The sequence below is a fragment of the Engystomops pustulosus genome, chromosome 2, assembly GCF_040894005.1.
Source record: "Engystomops pustulosus chromosome 2, aEngPut4.maternal, whole genome shotgun sequence".
Lineage (NCBI taxonomy): Eukaryota > Metazoa > Chordata > Amphibia > Anura > Leptodactylidae > Engystomops > Engystomops pustulosus.
The window spans coordinates 168,474,173-168,498,852 of NC_092412.1; the positions used below are offsets into that span (position 1 = coordinate 168,474,173).

The window sequence follows — 24,680 nt, forward strand, 5'->3', positions numbered from 1 at the left end:
GAGGTGTCCGCAAAACTCAATTATCCAAACACCACATCTCTTGGCGCTTCTTGACAGTCCCGGCCCTCTGTTATCCTAGCAGGGTATTGAATGCTTCATGACACTGGTTAAGGCATCTGTGAGACATATCACTGGTAGCCCTTTCAGATGCAGGTTTTTGTGACTTCTGCAGTTTCCCTGATCCTCCAGCATCATCATGGTGTCATCATCGGACGCTGAGCTCAAGATCTGAGCCGAATCGGCATCGGGAAACACGGGGTGCCGGCTATAAGTAATAGCGACACCCCAGTGTAACACCCGCGGTCGGAGTGGGCTCCGATTGCGGGCATTTAACTCATTAACATTTAACATGCCTTTAAGGGGTCTTTCCCCCATGATCGCCCTCATCATCAGCATTGTACAACCATCATCAGTATTACATTAGTATTGCAGAGTATTATCATGAACAAGCAATCGGATGATTGCTTGTTCATATCCCATGGTGAAAATAGTCAAAAAGTAAAAAAAAGAAAAAAGTAAAGTAATAAATCAATAAAAATGCCCATAATCCCCATAACATATAAAGAGACTTATGACGCAAAAAAAAAGTCTAAATCAGAACACAAACCCCACATATATATAATTATTGCCTCCCTAACAACCCATAAAATAAAGTAAATAATTATTAAACCTGCACGATGAACGCCATTAAAATGGCGTTAAAAACTCGCCAGAATGATACTGTTGCAAAGTGTAACCTGTCCCGCAAAAAACAAGCCATCAACCAGCTCTGTAGCCAAAAAAGTAAAAATGTTATGCCACTTGGAAGACGGCAATGCAAAAATGATAGATTTTTCCCCACATTAGGGTTTTATTTGGCAAATTTAATAAAATGTAAGCAAAACAATTCATGTATAGTATCACCGTAATCGTACTGACCCTTAGAATAAAGACAATATGATTATTAGGTTATATGGTGAACACCAAAAAAAAAGTAAAAAATCCAGTACAGAATTGATGCTTTTCTACTCCTGCCCTCAAAAAAATATTCCTAAACAATAGGGTATACCAACCCCAAAATGGTAACACTGGAAAAAGCATTTCATCGCGCAAAAAAAATGCCGTCACATGGCCTCTATAACGAAAAACCGAAAATTTTATAGCTTATAAAAGGGGCCAATGAGGAAACTAAAATCCTTGCAGCTTCAGGGCGCTCCTTCCCTTCTGTGCCTTGCTGTGCCCCCATAAAACAAGTAACGGCCACATTTTGGGAGTTTCTGTACTGGGGAGAAATTTCATAACAAATTGTAAGATGAGTTTTCTCTTTTTATCTTTTGGAAATGTGTAAATTTTAGGGCTAAATGAACGTATAACCAACACAATTTGACCATTCTAAATTTCACCTCTATTTTGATGTAATTACTATGAAGATCTCAAGGGGTTAACAATCTTCCTAAAAGCTGTTTATGATGGCTTGATGGGGTGCAGATTTGAAAATGGGTTGGTTATACAGGGGGGTTGTGATGTTAAATATGTAAAATTTCATTCAAAACTGTATTTATCCCCAAAATGGTCAATTCTGAAAATACGGAAAACCGATATTCGATTTGTAAGCCGCGTAACATCAAAATAAATTATCCATACATTTCAAAAACGATGAAAATGTAAAGTAGACATATGGGAAATTATTCAGCAACTTATTTAGGTGGTAAATCTATCTGCCTGAAAACGCAATGATTTTGAATTTCGAAAAATGGCAAATTTTTCTAAAAAATTAAATTTTTTTTGTAAATAAACGCAAAACTCAGCAGCCAAAATTCACCAAACAATCTCAGAATCACTTTGAAAAGTAACAGTGTTCAAAAGTTATAACCATATAAAGCGACGCAAGTCAGAATCCAAAAAAGGGACTGAGCCTTAAGCTATAAACTGGCTGCATCATTAAGAAGTTAAATGCTCGTCCTTGGCCCTTAACTTAGACCTCACTGCTTCAGCAAACCCCACTAGCTCTTCCTGTGTTGCTTCTAAGACCTCCCCCCGTGGCCCATGTGCTGCACCTATGATTTTATTTCAGGGAGTTCCTGGATCACCTGCTGTAATCATTTGCTGTAGCACCGACTTTCTAGGCATTATGTGCATATCGCTTCTGCTCCGAGGTGCTTCCTCCGTCTGACTGTTCCCCAGCATCTGAATTTGGTGAGTGTGATGGCCCAATCTTGGGCCTTGTGGCGGTGGGATCGTTGCGGCTTCTTTTTCCCTGCTGGTCCTTTTGGCCACTCTGTCTCCGGTATCCAGAGTACCCCTGGGTGTTCCTTGGGCCGCCGCTACCATATTTTACCATCGGTGTGAGGGTCTCTCTGTGCAGACTAGGGAGCCATTGGTTTATGCTGCCACCTCGTGCAGCAGGTAGCTCCGCCCCCCAACCCCCAACACCCAACATTTTTGTACAGGAGTTTTTAATTTGTTACGCAGAAAACAAGCCATCACACAGCTCTTTATGTTAAAAAATAAAAAAGTTATTGATTTTTTAAGATGGGGAGTGAAAAATGGAAATGAAAAAACAAAAAAGGGTAAGGTCATTAAGGGGTTAAAGGGGTTGTTTGGGGGGGGGCGGGGCAGTTTAAAAAATTGTATATGTACTTGCCTCCATGTAAACAAACAGGGACGCGGAAGTCACCCTGTGTTCAGCTCCTGGCTGGCCACGCCCACCCATCTTGCATGATACAACGCTGGGAATAGGGACGGCCACCTCAGCCAGATGGAAGCTGAATGCAGCGCGGCTTCCGTGGCCCCGCAAGGGTTTTTTTATACCCTCGGAAAACCTCTTGTAGGGCGCGTTCACACGTTCCGCTAGCACCGCGTTCATAACGCGACGCTAGTGCACAGGGGGCGGAGTTTGGGGCGATCGCATATGCGTTTCCAGAGAAACGCATGCGATCGGCTTATTAATCTCATGCGTTTCCCGGGAAACGCATATGCGATCGGGCCGAGCCCCGCCCACTGTGCGCTAGGGTCGTGTTATGAATGCGGCGCTCGCGGAACGTGTGAATGCGCCCTAAAGTTCTATCATTCCTGCACTTGGAAAGGACCGCCTCCTGAACTCTGAACAATAATCTTCTGCTGCATTTTTTCCATGGCGTAACGCAACTGCATTATGCAACTGATTTCCAGTAAGTCTGGTTTTATCTGGTGCCTCATATAAAGACCCTAAACTTGAAAAAAAGGTCCATCGAGGACTTCCTGAGGGCTTCCACGCAGGAGTGACATGAGGATGCCTACCCACTGGGCGTCATTACCAAAACACTGGGGCCTAAGGTGGAAATTCAACTTACAACCCATCCAGAGGGCGCGTTCACACGTTGCATTTTGACCTGCGTTTTCATTGCGTTTGAAACACATACACAACAGCTGAGGAGAGGTGATTTGCCTAATTACATCGCTGCTAACATTTCCGTTTACAAAGCGCATCGTAAACGCGATGTTAACGCATGCGGTAACGCGTTAACGCATGCGTTTTGTTAACGCATGCGTTAACATTGCGTTTAAAAACGTAAACGGTAATGTAATTAGGCAAATCACCTCTCATCAGCTGTTGTATAAGCGTTTCAACCGCAATGAAAACGCGACCAAAACGCAACGTGTGAACGCACCCTGAAGGGAAGAAAAAAAGATTTTGGCCTCCAGCGAGCAGTTCAGGTAGCTTAACCTAAGGTTCATACACATGCTGAAATCAAAAGGCGGCACTGTTCCGGCTGCTGCACATGTTCAGCCAGATTCTTAACCATGTGAGCCAGGCTCTGTAACTGACTAACAGCCTAACTAACTAAGTAAGGCTGATTATTATGAAACAGACCTGTCCAGCAATAGTGCAACCACAGCCAGATTTGGCACTGCAAGGTGACAGGGAAGACATACTTTGTCTAGCAGCTACTGGATGGTGAGCGGACATGTAACCGGAATACTGAGAGAGACCAGTGTTCACACTAGTCTACAGAAAAGTGTCAAGCCAGAACCAAACAAACTTGGGACAGGGGAAGGGGGAGTGGGGGATATACGACCCAGATGAACAAACAACAGACTCAGACAGATAAGCAGAGTCGGACAAAACCTGGTCATAACCAAGATTACTGCAAAGGTATAGAATGGTTGGTAAGCAAAGCAGAGGTCAGATGACGTCTAATTACAAAGGGACCTCTGTACCCTCTGTGTCATCTCTGCAAGCTGGTAACTTACTGAACTTTTGTTCCAGACTGTAAGGTGTCTGCAATGAAGCTTTATTGTTAATTTTTATTCCCTTGTCAAACAAAAATGTCTAATATCCAGTTATCACAGGGACCACAAAATAATTTGGCTGGAGTTACACTTATAAACCTATAGAACCTATCTATCATGTATGTAACCCGGGGACTGCCTTTTCTAAAGCACAGAATAAAAATGTATTTGAATTGAAAAAGAACATTTTCAAGTTAGTGGTGTTAAACTGGCACTTGGTGCTAAATTCCTTATCTGAAAAACCCTGTTTAGCCTAGCTTTCCAGTTTGCATTGCCTTTGCAAAAATGGTGTGTAATTCCTAAGTGACTGAAATTCTCCGGAAGCAGGTTGTCCAGGTGATTGCCTAAGGAGTGCCTATTCCAATCCACATTACAAAAATATGTGCAAAAAAAATGATTCCTCGTGGCCTGAGGATAAACCACCATTTATTCTCCTGAGTTTAACAATGAGTGGAACAATATACTATCAGACTGTTCTTTGCGTTTGATGCAATTAATCTTAATACAGGAACGACAAGCCCCAAATGCGGTTAAAAAAGAAGAAATTAAAAAAATACAGCAAAACCTATAAAAACACTGTTGTTCGTGGTGCACAATTTGCCCCTTAAGGAGCTACTCACGGTATAAGACCGGTCCACAAAATAGAGAAAAGTATTTTCACTATGACCGGAGCTCCAAGGATTCTTCTTCTCCCTCTTATTTTGTCTTAAAACTTCGATGAACAGCACCAATCTTCAATTTCTCCTGCTGAAAGTATGTCACCATTCAGACTAGCAGCATCGCACTCTCATTCTCCTCCTTTATTATATTGTAACTGGAAGAAAATATGCAGGCAGATGGTGTGGTACGTTCCAACAAGGTTAAAATTTATTCCAATTCATCATACTCACAAAAATCCATTAAAAATGCGCATATCACAAATTCTCATAACGGGACGCTAGCTTTCTATCCGCCCGACCCAGGGTTTCGCCGGCAAGGCTTCTTCCCGGGCGTTGCATTACAAACCATAAAGGTACCACATGAAGGCTAAAATTGTCTTAAAGATTGAAAGTTGCTCAAAGAAACAAATTTTATTGTCTATTTTTTATTTATAATTTTTCATTTTTTTATTATATAAAATTGACTACCTGAATGTCAAGCATCCAGCCACCCCAATCTTTCTTTCATTACCTAAAATTCATAAGAATACATTTCCGCTTATGCGACCTATTGTCGCGGGTATTGATTTCTTGAATGAAAGATTGGGAGGATGGCTGGATGCTTGGCTTCAACCATTAGTCTGCAGATGTTTTGGGTATTTAAAAGGCACTGAAGACATTTTGTCTGAAGACATTGAGTCCTTGAACACATGTATCCCCCATAATCTAGCCCATGTTGTGATTTCATATCAATTGGATAGATACACAAAGTATTTAAGGAAAACAAAAGATTACCTATTGACGGTCCTCCAGTATCTTCTTCGTTCGTTTTTTTTTTTGTTTTTTAATGACAAATTCTACATGCAATGTAGGAGTACAGCAATGTGAGCCAAGTTCTCTCCGACCCTTGCGAACGTTGCATGGTGGGAAAAAGTTTTTTTGTTCTGACAATCCATTGCTACCAGCATAAATTGGTATGGTCATTACATGGATGACATATTGATTTTATGGGTGTCCGATACTGGGTCTGTGAAAAATCTCTTGCAATATTTCAATAATAATCTGTTAGGATTATTTTTTCATGAGCACTGGTAAAATGAAAGCTGAGCTATGATTGGTTGCCATGGGCAACTAGAAATATTCTGACTTTCAGACAGCTTGATAAATCTGCCCCATTGTCTTTTAAACAGAGAATATTTCTGGATTTGGTTACTAAACACTTATTCCTTATGGTTTGAATACTAGGAATGATTTAATTTTAATATATTAAATGTCTGTTTAAAAAAATGTATGTAAAGTTAGATATTGGCCCTCTAAGGAAGTGATGTAACTAGTTTGGGACGTATATCTATCTGGACATTGTGTTTCATTGTTGTCTATGATTAAGAGTCAGAAAGACCTGAAACTCGTAAGACCATTTGTGTTTGCTTTATCCTGCTGTTGGTCATGCCATTTTAAAATAGCCAAATAAAGAAGTTTGTATTCATCTAAGGTGAAGTTGCTGATCATTCTTATAAAAACATTTGCATTTATCCGTTGTGTCTGCATGCCATCTTCAAGATTGTGCACACCCAGGGGAGCTGGGTGTTACAATTTGGACTGTGTACCAAATTGTGTACCAATAATATTGTGTACCAATACCAGCCATAGCAAGACAAGTCTGTGATGTCTAGAATTTTACATCTTTACATCATCACAAACTCATTCAAGTCCCCCAAGAAGGCTGGATACCAGCAAAAGAGAGGAGAGGATAATGTAGAGGATCTCCATTGGTCATTGTTTGAACACTGCAGCTGGAATTGCTTGCCAGTTCATGACTATGCAGGCTAAATTTTTGGCTTTGCAGATATTTGCATTGTTTGATGTTTAGGAGCATTGAACTGAAATCCAACTCTGCAGTGGCCAAACCTTTCATTAACAGAAAAAATCAAAGGGCTACACTCACCTTTTGATGACAAGCATGTTGTGTGGAGAGAGGAGACGTAGTCCACAGTTCAATCAGCAAATTGAATTTAATTGGGATATGATGTGATTTGGAAACATGTTCATAATCAAACTCGGTCAACATTAAACCCAAAGTGTGCAAATAAGTCAGTAAAAGATGATGGAGGAAGTGTCATGGTTTGGGGAACATTTTCTGCAGCAGGTGTTGGACCTCTCATACGGCTACATGGCAGAGTGAATGCAAGTTTTTCTTTGTTTTGCGTTCATCACTCAATCAGCCAACACTTTTCACAGCTAAACAGGTAGTCCTGATCTAAACCCAATAGCAAATCCTTGGTGACAAAGTAGTGTCCAAAAAAACCCTCAATAGTCACAGAACTGTGAAAGAGACTGGAAGAAGAGTGGACAAAAATCATACCAGAGCAGTGAAAGAGACTAGTGGTGTCCTGTGGCCGCAGATGTGCTGAGGTTATTCAAAGCGAAGGCCTGTACATTTCCTAATGATTGGTGTTGTAACCTTCAGAAAATGTAATTATCTTTCTCTGTACTGCAGTCACTGCTATTTTCTAATTACGATCATTGTTATTTTTTGCAAAATAAAGAATTTATGTTGATGTACTTAATTTTGTAAAAAATAAAACTCTTCATGTTTTACCCAAAAGACCCATCAAATTTTGATCTTTAGAGATAACTGTCATGATTTTGCTCTGAACGCTTGCATTCTGTGGCAAGTTAGCACATTACTTGCTGTCGATTCTGCATTCTGAATCCCTCTAGTTTCAAGTATGTAGATTACTGGCTAAACCCGCTCTGGTGGCTGGTTCTCAGCATTGTAGTCTTATTACGCAACTTACTCTTGAGGTCACATAAGATCATGGATCTGTGGGATGGGCTAGAAATATATTTCATGAACAATTTGCATTTACTAGAGTATTAGGTCTCTTCTGTGTGCTCCAGCCCTACTTGTTCTGTTTGATGCTGTGTATCCATGACCCCAGTGTTTGTTATCTACTCAGCAATTTGTTTCTGATCCAGCCTTTGACTCTGAATGCAACTCAGTCATCTGCTAGTCCTGTTCTAGTCCTCCCTTCAGTCACAACTTGTCAAAGCTTTTCACCATCTGCCGTTTCCCTACAGGCTAAGCGTCAAGCAAGTTCAGGCTCTGGTGAAGACCAGAGGGGCTTGTGAGCTCCGTATGCTAGTACTTATAAGTACTTGGGTAAGCTGGCAAAGCGAAGTGTCATTCAATGGGCAAGGTCCGCTAGTGCATCAACTGCTGCTGAACTCCTGCTGCAAGTAGTGTGATAAGCATGAGTTGAAACCACTGAAGTGCCTCTGGTCCATTTCCAAGTGCCTGGACACCTCAAATGGTGCAAGCTCTGGCACCTCCCACAAATATGGCAACGACTCATCATCAACCGAGGGTTGCTGCAAACTATGTAGTCCACTAGTGCATCAACTGCTGCTGCAAGTAGTGTAATAAGCATGAGTTGAAAACACTCAAATGCCTCCAGACCTTTTCCAAGTACCTGGACTCCCTTCAAACACCTCAAGTGGTGCAAGGTCTGGCACCTCCCACAAATATGGCGCCGACTCTTCATCAACCGAGGGTTCTGCTGCTCACCAAGAATGACCCCTAGTATGACCAAGCATGAACCCAAGAATTCAAATAATTTTGAGATGCCTTCAGGGACTTTCGTTGAGTTTTATCACAAAATGGCCTTTATAATCTCTTTTATTGCCCTTAAATCTAAGATCGGTAGGGACGGGTGATATTTCGTACTATTTTAGTTTAGTTGAAGTCTAGAACGGGTTGCTGCGTTTTCCTGTAACTGTTAGAGGGTGATTGGCGGTACTAAAGGAAAATGTAAAAGGAAGTGCAAATGCAAAATTCGGGTTTAGGTTTCACAGATGCCCTACCCCATAGACATCAGAGGAGGGTATGTTCAAGATGAATGGTTTTTATTTCAGAGTGAACATCGCGTCTCAAGGACGTACTGTCTACTGGTATGTAGTAAAATGGTTTTGTGAAATGTCAAGAAGATAGACATATCTGTATTACCTCAAAGCTCTGAAATAATAATTAAAATTAAGTGTTAATTTATAAAATACATTACAAAAAATTGTTCATTGCCCTTAAGGATATAAACCAGCCAGTAAGTGGCAAGAGCTTTCGCAGTCTAAACTTGTTAAAGGGGTATTCCCTCGAAGGCAAGTAAAATAACACATTCTCTAATTAACTGTTAACAAAAAATACAACAATTCACAGATCTAAGTCCAACCTGTCTCTATCAGTCCTGGTGTACGCAATTTAATCTGCCGCTAAACACAACCCTGTAGCTTCTGACTTAGTGTTGTGTGGCTGCCATCTTGGATTCCTGTGTGAGGCCATGCTGCTGAGTTTGTCTCTCTCTGCTATGAGCCTGTAGCCGTGCCCCCTGCAGTACAGCACAGAGCTCACAGACACTCACTGATTCACTTCCTGACAGCACGTGAGGAAAGAGAAGCTGCAAGCTACAAACTCCAGGCAGATAAGTGATCCGGGCGAAGGGGGAGGCAGGCACATATCTGTGAGAACAGAGATGTAGCAGATCTGGCTGTTTAAAAGTCTGTCAGCCTCTGTCTGTCATGCCTCTGTGTAATAGGCATCTCATGCATCCCATCATCTGTGATCTCTCAACTCTATGATTTCTATGTGTCAGTGTGTTAGTACAATGTCAGAAGCCAGATAAAAGTGTATGTACACCTGTACCATGATAATGCCATTGCCACCCCACAGAACATAGGGGATTATAATGTGTCTGCTTAGAGAGTCCACACCGTCATACTGGGATTTTGCACTGAGCAGCTAGGGAATGATGGGAGCTTATACAGCATTAAAACCGAGTAAAATTGTAAAATAATGGGGTACAATGTATCTTTATTGTGTAAACATCACTAGGGGATTGAAATTTGAGAATTTTCTTTCTGGGGAAAACCCCTTTAATGATGGCAATGGATGTAGCGACTACAACTGCATATGATACATATTATTAAAACCTTAAAAAGAATAAATTGATCATTGGGTGCAGTATTGGAATACAGCTGTCCTGAAATGTTAAATGTATGAACATAACTATTGGAGGGATTGAGAGGGGCGATCAAAATGAGAAAGTGGTACTTGTGTAGCTGTGGAGCACAGTGTGGACTTGCATGCCGGTGTGTTACAGCGGTGATTAGAATTGGCGGGTTTTTAAACTAAGGAGGTGGCATTTTTTTTTTCCTTTTTTTTCTAACTTTAAGTAAAAGGGCACTACATACCTTACATGGGATTTTTTTCCCCTTTTTTAAAACTTTAATTATAAAAGAACACTAGATACCTTACATGGGATTTATGTAGCCATACAGGTACGTGGTTAGAGAAAAATGGAACAAAGTAAATCACAGGAGATGAACACCTCAAAATTCAGCAATATTGGTTTGGGATGATACTAAAAGGGGAAGGAATGTGGGATTAATGCAGAGAAAATGATTATAATCAGAAATATTGTCCAATAAAATAGCAAGACTTAGTTTGCGTCTGCACCTATCAGATGATCCACATCCGTCAGCTTGATTGCAGATTGGCGATGGTGCTTGAAGGTCCTAGGGGATTCTTCATTTGTTCAATGTCCTTTCTTATTCTTGTGCAGTAAAAGTGAGCTGCCTGCTTTTTGATGTCATCACACTCTTTCCATGGTTTTGTTCAGTCCATTTGGGTGCATTGTATTGAGTTTGAAGATCCAGTAGTTCTCCCTTTTTATCAGTTGGTTTCAGGCGGTTCAGATGGGTTTCTGGGATGTGTTTGATTATGAATGTAAGATCAAGCAAATCTTTATTATGATGTGATAAGCAGTGGCTGGACACACTGTGAAGAAGAGAGCCTGATTTAATTTGATTTCTATGCATGTTAATGCATTCCATTAGTGCTTTTGTAGTGTGACCTATGTATTGTAGGGGCACTCCAGTAGGTAGACTACGTGGTTGGAGCTGCAGTTAATTAAGGAGTTTAATTAACCAAATTTCAATGCTCCTTTTGAGTTTTGGGAAGAAACTAGTCTTGGGTTTAGTGGGAGCTTGCTTCTGGAGTTTGGAGGTAGCTTATAGATTTTTTAGGACTAGGGCCCTCCTGAAGGTTGGTTGGGGTTTTTTTGTGGTAAGCAATTCCTCTATGAAAGGGTCTTTTATTAAAATGTCCCAATGTTTGGTGAGGATCTTTCTGATGGTACAATGGTCAGATGTGTAGGTCGTTATGAAACTTGTGGTTCTAGTTGTTGGTTCTGGTTCCTTGGGATGGGTTTGAACCAAGCACTCTCTTTGGGCTAGGACATTCGTTCTTTTGTAGACATCTTTGAGGAGTTTAAAAGGATAGCTTTTATTTAAAAAAAAGTCTTTTATAAGTTTGGATTGTGATTGGAAGGTTTTTGTTTCTGTGCAATTCTTAGTATCTTTTGTATTGACTATATGGCACATTAAGTAGCTATTTCTTAAAGTTAGAACTCATGAAGTCTAAAAAACTATTGATAACCAATGTTTCGAAACAAAGTTTTCGTTGAGAGACCTGTTTGTTGGTGATTCACAAAAATGAGAAGGTCAAGGTATTCTACATGTAAGGGTGAAATGTTGATGGTGAGATGCGTCCCCCTGGTGTTTTTGTTGATTTTTTTTTTCGGTAAACTCGTGAGCTTCCGTTTCTATGCCTTCCAAGATGATCAAAATGTCATCTATGTACCACTTAGAGTTTTAATTTGTGGGAATATATGGGGTCCCCTTGTATATTGATTTTTTTCAAAAGTCCCATGAAGATGTTTGCATAGTTTGGGGCAAATCTTCTTGGGAGCTTCTTTTGTTGGTAGGTCACTGATTCAAAGATGAATAAATTGTTCTCCAGTATGAATTTGATGCTGTCTAGTACAAAATTGGTCTGTTCAAGTGGCAGGGTGTGATCTGCATACAAGGTTTCTGCAATTGTTTGGAGACCTACTACTGACATTGAGGCAGATTTACTTACCCGGTCCATTCGCGATCCAGCGGCGCATTCTCTGCGGTGGATTCGGGTCCGGCCGGGATTCACTAAGGTAGTTCCTCCAACGTCCACCAGGTGGCGCTGCTGCACTCAAGTTCACCGGCCTATTCCTGGTGAAGGTAAGTGCAAGCTCCGTGACACTTTTTGTTCTTTAAATTCGGCGGTTTTTCCGAATCCGTCAGGTTTTCGTTCGGCCAGCACCGATGCGCCAAAATCCAATCGCGTGGGCCAAAATCCCAGGGCAATTCAGGGGAAATCGGCGCAAATCGGAAATATTTGGGTAACACGGCTGGAAAACGCGAATCGGGCCCTTAGTAAATGACCCCCATTATGTCCCTCTATTTTAATATCTCCCATGAATTAAAAGACAAGGTTGCCAATTAATATGTTTGACAAGTATAAGTTGTGTGGATCTTTGAGATTAGTGGGTAAAGTGCGTACATATTTTTGGAGAATAAGGTCGACATATTCAGAGAGATTACAAGTAACTGAATTGATGGCGGAAATAATCGGCCGGCCGGGTTGTTTCTCAGGGTTTTTGTGTATCTTTGGAACATAATAGAACAAGGCGGTTTTTGGATTCTTGGGAATGCTGTTTTTTTTCCTGTTTAGTAAGAATGTCTTGGAGAAAAATAAAGTAACTAAAGTCTGATAATCTCTAGTGACTAAAGTTCAGATAGAATATTATTACTTTCCATGATGTAATCAGTTCTGTCAAGGATGACCGTGCACCCCCCCTCCATACCCACTTGTTTGATGACTATGGTGGAGAGTTCTTTTAGGGCCTTCTTTTCCCCCCTAGTACGATTGTGGGGATGAGGTGATAATTTAGTCCTATCTAGGGTTCTATATTCCATTAAGTCTGTTTGGAAAAAAAAAAAATATTGATAAAGGGGCCCCTGATCTGTTGGAGAGGGGGCAGTTGCTCATTATGATTTTTAAGTGAATAATAAAGTGACTGAATAATCTTGCAAACTGGTTTAAATTGAGAAAGAGGTTGAATTCTTTCGACTTAGTGGTTGGACAAAAGGACAAGCCTTTGCTGAGCAAATTGCTCTCATTTTTGTAAGTGTGGGCGGAAAGATTGAAGATTTTTACAGTATTTTCTTTTCCTTTTGTTCTTGTGTTGGTTCAAAAAATGGAAAACTTCTCTTTCAGGCTCAATAGTGGCATCATAAGGCTCTCTGTTATTAACGAGCGGAGTTCTTTAGGCTCGGAGGGGAAATTCTAAAAACTCAGAGTTGAGGGATACCTGAGTGATGTTTATATCACCAAATTTTTCTTACTTACCTGTCACTCCACTCTGTCCGGGTCCGTCCGCTTCTTTTTGTTCTGTATTACACCACTCATGTTTTTAGCATATTTTTATTGTATCCAATTGATACTTACATGACGGCGCCATCTAATGTTGGCATCGTCCACGTTATTGTGTATATGTGTAACCAATAAAGATTGACTTTTATATGCATCTTTCTAGTTTGTCCCCCTTCTTTTCCCTCCTGTTGGAGGGTACATTTGTTTTCCATATAGTGTAGGTACACTCAGGAGAAATTGGGCATCAAACTTTGAAGAGCATTTCATCATTTAAATTCATTATGAAAATGTCATTTTTAGCCTAAATTAATGTATTTCCCGAAAAAAAAAATGCTAAAGTTTCTAAATAGCACTTCCATTTTGTTTTAACCCCTGTGAAACACTTAAAGGGTTAAAAGACTTAATAAAAGTAGTTTAAAATATGTAGAGGTGTGTAATTTATATAGTGGGAAAAATGCAAATAAGTTTTCCAAGGTGTTAAATGGAAAACAATACCTCCTTTTGCTACCTTGAAAGGCAGCCCCCTTAACATCAAGTATGACTTACAAGAAGTCTAAAAATATGATGTGGGATTAAGCCAAACCAGTATATCTATTCCATAAGGAACAGACTCCCAACTGTAGACAGCACTGTTTCGACCTGATTGGGTCTCTTCAGTACAGCGTAGGGAACTGATTTGGCTATGTGAGAGGCTATTGACTAGGGACAGACAGTAGGTGTTCTCCTTAAGGAGACAATGCCAATTAAGGCCACCTTAAAGGCGTGTGGAGACTTAAAGCCATAATGCTCCACTAGGGAGCATTATGGCTTTAAGTCTCCACACGCCTTTAAGGTGGCCTTAATTGGCATTGTCTCCTTAAGGAGAACACCTACTGTCTGTCCCTAGTCAATAGCCTCTCACATAGCCAAATCAGTTCCCTACGCTGTACTGAAGAGACCCAATCAGGTCGAAACAGTGCTGTCTACAGTTGGGAGTCTGTTCCTTATGGAATAGATATACTGGTTTGGCTTAATCCCACATCATATTTTTAGACTTCTTGTAAGTCATACTTGATGTTAAGGGGGCTGCCTTTCAAGGTAGCAAAAGGAGGTATTGTTTTCCATTTAACACCTTGGAAAACTTATTTGCATTTTTCCCAGAATTCCCTAGTGGAGCATTATGGCTTTAAGTCTCCACACGCCTTTAAGGTGGCCTTAATTGGCATTGTCTCCTTAAGGAGAACACCTACTGTCTGTCCCTAATTTATATAGTGTAATTTATAGGGTAATTTATGGGGTAATATAGGGTAATTTATGGGGTTTTACTATTATGTAGGCCTCAAAATTTTGTCCCTCAAAATGTGAGTCTTGAGAAAAATCTCACCTAAAGTTCTAATATTAGTTATCAAACTTTTTGGGTAGTTCTGCCTGGAAAGCAGAACATTTCAAACTTTGAAAATAAAGATTTTTTTCAGAGCTTTTGCTAGATTTTAATTTTTTTCTTCAGAACGAAACTCAGGACTTATCACTTACATTTTACAACTAACAAGGTATGAAGTTCTCTTTCAGACTTGAACATTCTTTTTAGTGCAAACTGCTTACACAGGTATTTAAGAAGTGCCTTGGCCACATTCACACGTGACCCTTGTCACACAAATTAGGGGGTGTTCAGTCACACAGTGTGCCAGAATTAACAGGCAAAATCCAACAGAATTGTGTAGCACACCCCAGGTTAAAGGTGCACCAAAAAAAATAGTGCTGAGCAGGGGGAGTGTCAGATTTATAAAGAAAGTGTGCCAGAAATCTTTAGTGCAGTTTGCACTGTTGTTAGCAGATGTACCCCAATGGGGCAGATATATCAAGCTGTCTGAAAGTCAGAATATTCCTAGTTGCCCATGGTAACCAATCACAGCTCCCCTTTAAAATATTCATGAGCACTGGTAAAATGAAAGCTGTGCTGTAATTGGTTGCCATGGGCAAATAGGAATATTCTGACTTTCAGACAGCTTGATAAATTTGCCCCAATGTGTCACGAAAAAACAATCTGAAAATCACCTGGATATGTTAAAGCATTCCAAAGTTATAACCAATTATCGTTACAAGTCTGCTCATTAAGCTGAAAACAAGCGTACAAATAATTTAGATCTTTTAGTCATCTTTTACCAGTAAACTTTAACAGGGTTAAAATTCCAGGGTATCAGATTCTTTAAACTATGGGTATAGAAGTAAAGCTGATTTCTGGCTTAAATATTAAGTTAAACTTTAAGCGTCAGCAATTTGTTCATCAAATTGCTGAAGTAAGTTGACCCAAATTGTTGTATATTTTATATGCAGAAGTTTGCACTTACTTTCAATAGTATTATATATTAAAATATATACATAAAACTATAAAACAGAATTTTAAGTATTGCTTAAACTTTACTTTTTTTTCTCACTTCAGATATTGGACATCGCTGAACAACCTCGTGGCTTCACTGCTCAACTCGGTCCGTTCTATTGCATCACTTCTGCTTTTGCTTTTTCTTTTCATGATCATCTTTGCTCTTCTTGGCATGCAGATGTTTGGTGGAAAGTTTGACTTTGAAGACACAGATATAAGAAGAAGCACTTTTGATACCTTTCCACAAGCATTGATCACAGTTTTCCAGGTAAGACATATATAATATGATCACAGCACATTAAGGCATTTCTGTGGAATTTATTAAAAGAACTAGAAAGAAGTGTTTTATTAAAGACCCTTGCTGTGAATTCTAATTGGCCGTGCAAGATGTTGAAAGGTACCGAAAACTGACATGCGGAAATGATGTATAGGGCTAAGCATTTGCCTTAGAGCCAATGGGGAAAATTTTATTAAAAATTCCATGTCTTGGGAAATATATATGGCTTGGGAGGCCTTAAACAATAAAAAATCTTTTACACGCCTCCTCACGTGCTCCCTTTCACCTATGGCACCTCTTGTCACTGCATTTGTTTCTTTACAGAGCCCGTCGCTCCAGTCTCAACTATCAGGGACATAACAGCAGCCATAGTGGATGCTACTAGAGGCCTGGGATGAATAGCAGTACCAACATCTATTAAGGCTGTTCTCCCGGGCATGACCCTCTCTGTGTACCCCCGTCCAACCTTCAATTACGCAGTGCACACCTCATTTTCCTTCCCCCGGGCTGACCTCGTACGCAACTCTTCTCATGCTACCGGATTGTCCGCCGGTGCACTTAGAGATCCATTACCAGTACGGACACAATTCAGATATTCTTTGAACCTCACAAAAATACAGAGAATTGTTTTGCCAATATAGAACCTATGAACCAATCGCAAATTTTGATTTGCAATTAATAAATTGTTTCACCATATGCTGTCTGTTTCCAATATTTAATACTTTGCCACATAGTATAAATTTGCAATTATAACACTGGCCACAATTAAAGTTCCCTTATGGGACACATGGACCTTACCAATAGTAGTTGATGTAGATGTAGAGAACCTGCTATGCACTAATTTATTCATCAGTGCTTTACTAACACAAGTCCATGATCAAACCCCCAGGGCACCCTATCATAGTATCATAGTATAAAAGGCTGGAAAAAGACGCAAGTCCATGAAGTCCAACCTCTAAGAATTAAATAAATGTTTTATCCCCATAACCCGTGATATTTTTTCTCTCCAGAAAGGTATCCAGGCCTCTCTTGGACATGTACATAGAGTCCGCTATAATTGTTTTTACCGAAATTTTAGGTCGCCCTATAATTGCTGGCATAGGTTAATTGACTAAACCTTTTTCTAAACATACAGACTGGTTGCTATTACAGGATATACCATCATAACTGATACTAATACTTTTCTTAAGACACTTAGCAAGATTGAACGGCAAGCAAATTATGCTTTAGCCACTATTAACGTAGAGAGTTTGTGTACACAGATCCCCCAGGACGTGGGGTATCCAGTGTGAGACAAGCTCTCAACAACACAGACAAGAGCACTGCATTTGTAAATTTTATTAGTGAATCATTAATATTCATACTCTCCCATAATTCGTCTGAATTATATCTGAATAATAATGCAATGAATATGCGATTTAGATCAAATATAGTTTGGACTAACTGGAATTCTTAGACTCATTACACAGAAAGGGAATAGAATGGGGAAGAAGAGAAAAAGAGGTGAGTGTCTCACATAAAATGTTACCTTTATTTATTAAACAGATAAAATTGTATCTTTTTATTTATATGAAAGACAAACAACAAAACTTTGACATTTAGGTCTCTATGCCACATAAAGTAATACATTCAAAGCTTCTGAATTAAATCTTCCAGGTACCACAATAAAGAGGTCCCCTTTGATGGATTATTAAACTCTCTTTTATATAGATAATCAACCTTTAGCATTGTTGTACACACAGGGATCTATAAATAACAGGTTGCTGTATCAAGTTGTAAAAACAAACCCAACACAACAAACCTCATTCCACATGAATGTAGTGTGCTATATTATGACCCAGCTGCTGAGCAACGCTAGCTAGGTCACAGAAAGCTACAATACCAAATCAAACTTGAATGCTGCAGTGCTCTTACAGCGGAGCTGTGCATCCACACACTTGCGGCTGCTCCCGGCATGTGTCAGATCATGATAACAGGCATAGATGCCAGTACACAAACAAGTGGAATTATTGTGAACCTGTATTATAGTATGTATGGATTCCCTAAGCAGTGATTGTATTTGGACAGAGTGTTTTGCCTGGTCTCCCTGGCTTCTTCTAGGGCAGCGGTGGCGAACCTTTGGCACGGGTGCCAGAGGTGGTACTCAGAGGCCTTTCTATGGGCACCCAGGCCATCACCAGAGAGGACTCCAGGTATCTTCCTACAGTCCCAAACAGCCCAGGACTTGCTGTGCACAGAGCTATTTTAAAGTGACGGCGCTACCTGGAACTACTGGAGGAGTGGGAAGGTGTGTACAGATCTGGATTATCATTGTAGCTCCTGCTCCTGCCCTGACAATTCTTCCTGTTTTTGGGACCCTGGAGGGAAGCTACAATGATCATCCAAATTTCTTCTAGCTTCTGCTTAATTGGTGTCCTCGGGGTGCTGATATGAATGAAAGCTGTGACAGAGCAGGGAGTGTAAATCACAAATTACATTTCTGCGTTGGCACTTAGTGATAAATAAGTGGGACTTGGTTGTAGTTTGGGCACTCGGTCTCTAAAAGGTTCACCATCACTGTTCTAGGGGCATGGGAGGCCTGGTCAGGTCATGTTTTATTAGACACACAATGATTGACAGACATATTGGCCAGTAAGAATGCCAGCTTGCAGAAAACATATATTTGTATAGAAAGAAGTGTATAAATACTGATAAAAATAATATTATCTCTGTCTATAAATTGATGGTATTTATCATAATGATTGCTGGACTAGATTTAAAGACCATATTAAACAGTATACATTATGCTGGCAGGACGAAAATCAATACCAATGCTCATCTTGTGTAAAAAAAATATTTTGTATTATCACAGGTTGTGATATCTCAAAAGCAATGTCATATTAAGTAAAGAATATTGCTGAGCATAAGGGATAGACATAAATCGTACATAAACAGTACTGTTTAAAAGTGTACTTCAAAATAAAGTTAAAAGTTCTATAAAGTTAAAAGTATATACTCGATTAAAAGCCGACCTGAGTATAAGCCGAGGCTCCTAATTTTACCACCAAAAGCTGGGAAAACCTATTGATTTGAGTATAAGCCGAGGGTGGGAAATGCATTGGTCACAGCCACCCCAGTATATAGCCAGCAAGCACCCTGTAGTATACAGCTGGCCCAGCCTGCCCCCCCTAGTATACAGCCGGCCCAGCCTGCCCCCCCTGCAGTATACAGCCGGCCCAGCGTGCCCCCCCTGCAGTATACAGCCGGCCCAGCCTGCCCCCCCTGCAGTATACAGCCGGCCCAGCGTGCCCCCCCTGCAGTATACAGCCGGCCCAGCCTGCCCCCCCTGCAGTATACAGCCGGCCCAGCCTGCCCCCCCTGCAGTATACAGCCGGCCCAGCCTGCCCCCCCTGCAGTATACAGCCGGCCCAGCCTGCCCCCCCTGCAGTATACAGCCGGCCCAGCCTGCCCCCCCTGCAGTATACAGCCGGCCCAGCCTGCCCCCCCTGCAGTATACAGCCGGCCCAGCCTGCCCCCCCTGCAGTATACAGCCGGCCCAGCCTGCCCCCCCTGCAGTATACAGCCGGCCCAGCCTGCCCCCCCTGCAGTATACAGCCGGCCCAACCAGCACTTTAAAAAGTAAACTTATATACTCATCCTCCGGCTGCCCGATGCTCAGCGTGGCTCCCGATGTCCCTGATGCGCTCCTCGTCTGTCTTCCCTGCGGCTCTTCTTCGTTTTTCGGTCTTCTGTACAGCAGGCAGGGACGCGGTCATTTTATATTCCTGCTCGGAGCATTCCATGATGCGACCACTGATGACGTCATAGTATGCGCCAGCCGGGACATAACATAGCCGCGTCCCTGCCTGCTGTACTGAAGACCCAAGAAAGAAGCGGAGCCATGGAGAAGAGAGAAGAGGAGCACATCACATTTTGTGCTGAAAAACTCGGCGTATACACGAGTAATATTTCATACATTTTCACTTCTAATATCTCAGAGAGCTAAGAAAGGCTTATTTTGGCAAGGGTTATCAACCCATCCAAATATTAACAGAGAGAAAGGGTAAAGAAATATCTTGTTAAAGAAGAACATATATTCTCCAACATTTATTTACAAGAAACAACAAAAAGCAAAACTGTTATTAAGGCCCTTGGGTTTTAAGCTACCCATCTGGTATATCCATTTACTCTCTGTCTGAAAGAGTGTGGGATGCAGGTCTTCACCTCAAATGTCCAAACTTATTTTGGTAATAGCCCATCCTTTTAGCCCTTTCAGACTACACATTTTTTTTAAATGTTCTACAGTTGGTGTCGGCTGGAATATTTTTTTCTGTTTCAGCGCTTTATTTTACATTTTATCATAATTTTTGATGTTACTCAAATGTTCTCTGAATCTGGTCTTCAGTTTCTGAATGGTTTTGCTTATATACAGACGATTGCTTGGGCATTGTATGGCATAAATAACCCCAGATGAAGAACAAATAATATGTAATTTATTTCATATGTATTCTCATCTTTGCCCTGAAAGGTTTTCATCTTTACCAGGACTATTTGCCACATGGAAAGAATCCCGGGTACTTGTGCCCCTTAACCTTATTTTCTCTCACAAAATGGCTCCTTTCCAGGGCACTACCGATTTGAACACCTTTTTCTGTAACCACTGGAGACCCTATTCCCTAAGAATTTAGCTAGGTCCGGATCTAATAGTAAGATTTCCCTGTTGCGATTTACGATCTTGTTAATCTCAGTCCAATTTTCATTTGGGGTCGTAATAAATTTTACCTGCGAGTCTTTTTTTTATCCTTCACTTGTAATAGGGAGGATCTATCCATATGGAGTGCTATATTATATACCTTTTTAATCAATCTGCCCAACTAATTTCTCTGGCGAAGGCGTTCTTTTAAGGCTATGGTGCCTTCTTTAAATCTCTCCAATGTTCCTCCAGTTCCTGCGTAATCTCAGGAACTCTCCTTTGCCCTTACTGGTACGCGGGAGATGTGCACTGTTTGCATGAAGAAGACTCATAGTTGCTGTCTCTTTTCGGTATATATTGGTTTCAATCTTACCATCACTTTCTATCTCGATATTGATATCTAGGAAGGAAATAGATGTTCTACTGTAGGACAATTTGATATTTAAGTCATTGTCATTAAGATGTGTGATAAAATTTAAAAGGGTTTTCTTCTGATCCCTTCCAAATAAATACCACATCATCTATGTATCTTTTCCAGAACAGAATTTGATATATTCTTGTGATGTTTCACCAAATACCTGCTCTTCCTCCCACCACCCAAGAGTGAGAATACAGGCTGGTCCCGTTGCCGTTCTCTGGGTCTGGAGGAAGAAGTGGGTATCAAAGTGGAAATAATTGCGCTTTGGGACACTAATTACGCTATGCACGGCCTCAAGAATGAAGTCCTGTCTCATTGGACTTGTGTCCTGATACCTTTCAAGAAAGTATCTAACTGTGTCACAACCAGTCTCATGACCTATGCTGGTGTAAAGACTTTCCACATCTACATTGACCAGTTGTTCATCTTTTTCTAAATAGATCTTTGTGAATCTACGTAGTGTCTCTTGTAAAAGAAGTATAGTACTAATGGCGCCGTAGAAAGGGTCTACTTGTACATCAGCTCCAGCTCTCTAATTATTTCCTTTTTTTGTAAGTCACCTAGGTTATTTTTCTTTTTTGCTTTTATTTACCTAGTTTCCTCATCTTATGTGTTTATTGTAGCCTATCATAGTTAGTAAGTTTAATTAATTTTAGTGATTATAGTAGATATCCACATCCCCCATACCTAGCACCTGGATCAGAAGAGGCCCTGCTCCCTTGGCACAGAATACAAGCACAGTGCTACTACCCTGGTGTTAACCACCGTTACTCTCAACTACTGATTTAGTCACCTACATGCCCGCACAGCACCAGATAAAACACTTCCCAGGCTTGTGCATCTGGGATACCCTCAGCCCTTGATTTGCACCATGTACCCCAAGACAACATGAGGACCACAATCTACTAGATCACAACCATGGCTGCCCCACCAATAGTAACATGCAGCTTCAGCCACTACCAAGGCAATAACCCTTGTGCCTACAACTATCTAAATCAGAATGGGGGCACTAACAAGGTGTCCTTGAAGCATAGTATTGAACAAAATAAGGACCCCATCACTCCTCTATTTCAATACTCCAGGGACAGTATAATGGAGTTACATAAATACAGATGCATGGGTATAAGGAAATAAGAAAAAATATTAGGGGAAGGAAATCAGGTAAAAAACTCAGGGATAAAACGAAAGCACACAAACCTTGCATCCCTTCTTTTGTTATGGGGAATTTCAGAGCCATGTACAACAAAATGGATACATTGATTGCACTTTGCAGATATGACAAGTACATAAATTCCAGTTTGCTTGCATTCACAGAGACTCGGCTGCAAAATAAGCTTGATGACCCTTGTATATACATCCCAGGTTGTCACAGGTGATCCCACGACCCATATTGCGGGTAGTGAGCTCACACGTGCCCCTCTGCCCCACCAGCGCATCGCCCGCACATCTTAACCGTCCCGGCTCCTGTCTCGGTCCGGTCCGTCGTGCGCATCCCCGCCTCCTAGGCCTGGTCAAGCCACTTAGACTCCGGTCCCAGGTGTCTGCTAGTACCACCACGGTGGTCCAGATGATCCACTCATCCCGAATCCTGACAGTTATCAGGCAATTAGATCAGATAGAGACATACAGGCTGCAGGAAAAAGGAGGGGGGGATGCGTTCTCATATATATCAGTGACAAATGGTGCAATCCTTTTCACACTTCAGTTAAAAAGATACATTGTTGTGCAAACATCGAGTTGTTGTTAGTTTGTGTTTGTCCCTATTATCTACCAACAGAATTTGCAATTGTCATAATGGGCGTAATTTACATACCACCATCAGCAGACAAAAAGCTTTGAATATTGTTATTCCACTCGACTGCCCCATTGGGGGATGACTCTGAGGAGGTCGCCCCACTCACTCACATTATTCACATAATTATTTTGTTCGCAAAGCACACTTTATTGAATCATTAGTTAGAGGCTGAGGTACCTCAATGGGGTGAAGTATTGGCGAAGGTAAAATTCTATTTGGAAGTAGACAAATTGGAGACGGAACGACTAGGCAATAAGAGGGAAAAATCCTTTTTTCGTAAATGGAAAAAATTAAAGACCGCAAGATAAAACTGCTAGTGATAAAACTACGCATACAGAATGCGAAACACCTAAAGAACTTGAAGGGGACCCTGGGCAGATTGAGAGCTAACAATGAAATAAAAATATCAACGACATGATACAAGGTGAGGGTTCTTCAGAGAGGGTAGTAATAGTATTCTACTAATATTTCTAATTATGTCTTTGTGGTGCTGGAAATCTGGGCTATCTGACTCCTATGCTCCCTCCCTTTTTTCCCTCTCCCTCCCTGGTATGATTTAAGATTTAATGAAGCATGATCATAACCTCATGCAATCATTATGCAGGACTTTGCTTTAGGACTTTTAAAACCATTGAGGCCATGAGACAGTTCCAAAGAGATGCACGTTGTGTCTCTGTTGTCTACTGATTGTGTAATATAGAAGTCACAGGATTATACCGGGTAGAAAGAAGTAATATCTCACTACAATATATATGTTTGATATGTCAAACATGTGCTTACTGAACGTTGTGTTTCCAATGTTAACTGTACAGCATTTTTTCTACGCAATAAAGATCTTTTCCAAAAGAAAAAAGACATATAATCCACAAAAAAGTCTATATCATAACAAAAACCTCACATATATACCCTGTTTCCCCGAAAATAAGACAGTGTTTTGTATTAAATTTTTGCCCCTAAAGAGACACTAGGTCTTATTTTCAGGGGATATCTTATTTTTCCATGATCAAGAATTTACATTTATCGTTGAACAAAAAATCAACTTCTCCTTATGACTCTCCAAACTATGAATTTCATGCTGTATTTCTTGTGACTCCATTTCTATTAGAATCATTGGCCCCAGTCTCTCATGTTTAGTAAAATCACTTTCCATAAATGAGCCCTTCTTATACTGGTAGCTGCTGGGATCACATTTGCAGCACAACAGCCAGTGATTTCATTCCATGAATTCTTCCCCATGTCATAACCTTCTGCAGCATCTAAAAGATTTCCTAATACTAATATATGGTGTGGGGGGAGCTGATGCAATGACTGCCGCTAGGTCTTATTTTGAGGGGAGGCCTTAAATTTCTAAGCCTGGACAGGTAATATCACCTACAACCTGACATCCTGTTTTATTGCCCCAGCTTATCTTAATTGAGTCTCACTATTATCTTTTTGTAACATCCCTCAAATGTTGTGTTTTTCTCTCAGTGCTTCATTTGTATCCATGCCTGAAGAAGGGGCCTGTGTGCAATGAAAGTTTGCACCAAATATAATTTTTCTGGTTAGCCAATAAAGGTATCATTCCTTAAGCACTTTTGTAGCTTTTACACAAAAGTATTTACATCAGATTTTTGATTTTTCCTGGCTAATACGGTACGTCAACAATTTTCTCAACATACTATGCCACTTATAAGACGGCTATGCAAAAATGATAGATTTTTCCCCACATTAGGGTTTTATTTTGCAAATTTAGTAAAACATAAGAACACATTTAGTAAAACATTATTAGGCTATATGGTGAACAAAAAAAAAAAAAAAAGTCAAAAATCCAGTACAGAATTTATGCTTTTCTACTCTTGCCCTCAAAAAAGGTTCATACATTTTCAACAATAGGTCATACTAACCCCAAAATAGCAACACAGGAAAAAGCATCTCAATAAAGAAAAATGCCACATGTGGGGGGGTCTCTGTGGAAATTACATTACA

At 40.6% G+C, this 24,680-nt stretch overlaps 1 protein-coding gene across 2 annotated transcripts in view; it reads left to right on the forward strand.

Annotated features, from left to right (window-relative positions):
• CACNA1S (calcium voltage-gated channel subunit alpha1 S) overlaps positions 1 to 24,680 on the forward strand; it is an 817,957-nt gene that overhangs the window by 180,984 nt on the left and 612,293 nt on the right. For both annotated transcript variants that reach the window (XM_072137243.1, XM_072137244.1), the window contains exon 13: positions 15,611 to 15,818. In XM_072137243.1, coding sequence (XP_071993344.1) covers positions 15,611 to 15,818 — 208 coding nt within the window. The remainder of the gene's footprint in view (positions 1 to 15,610; positions 15,819 to 24,680) is intronic.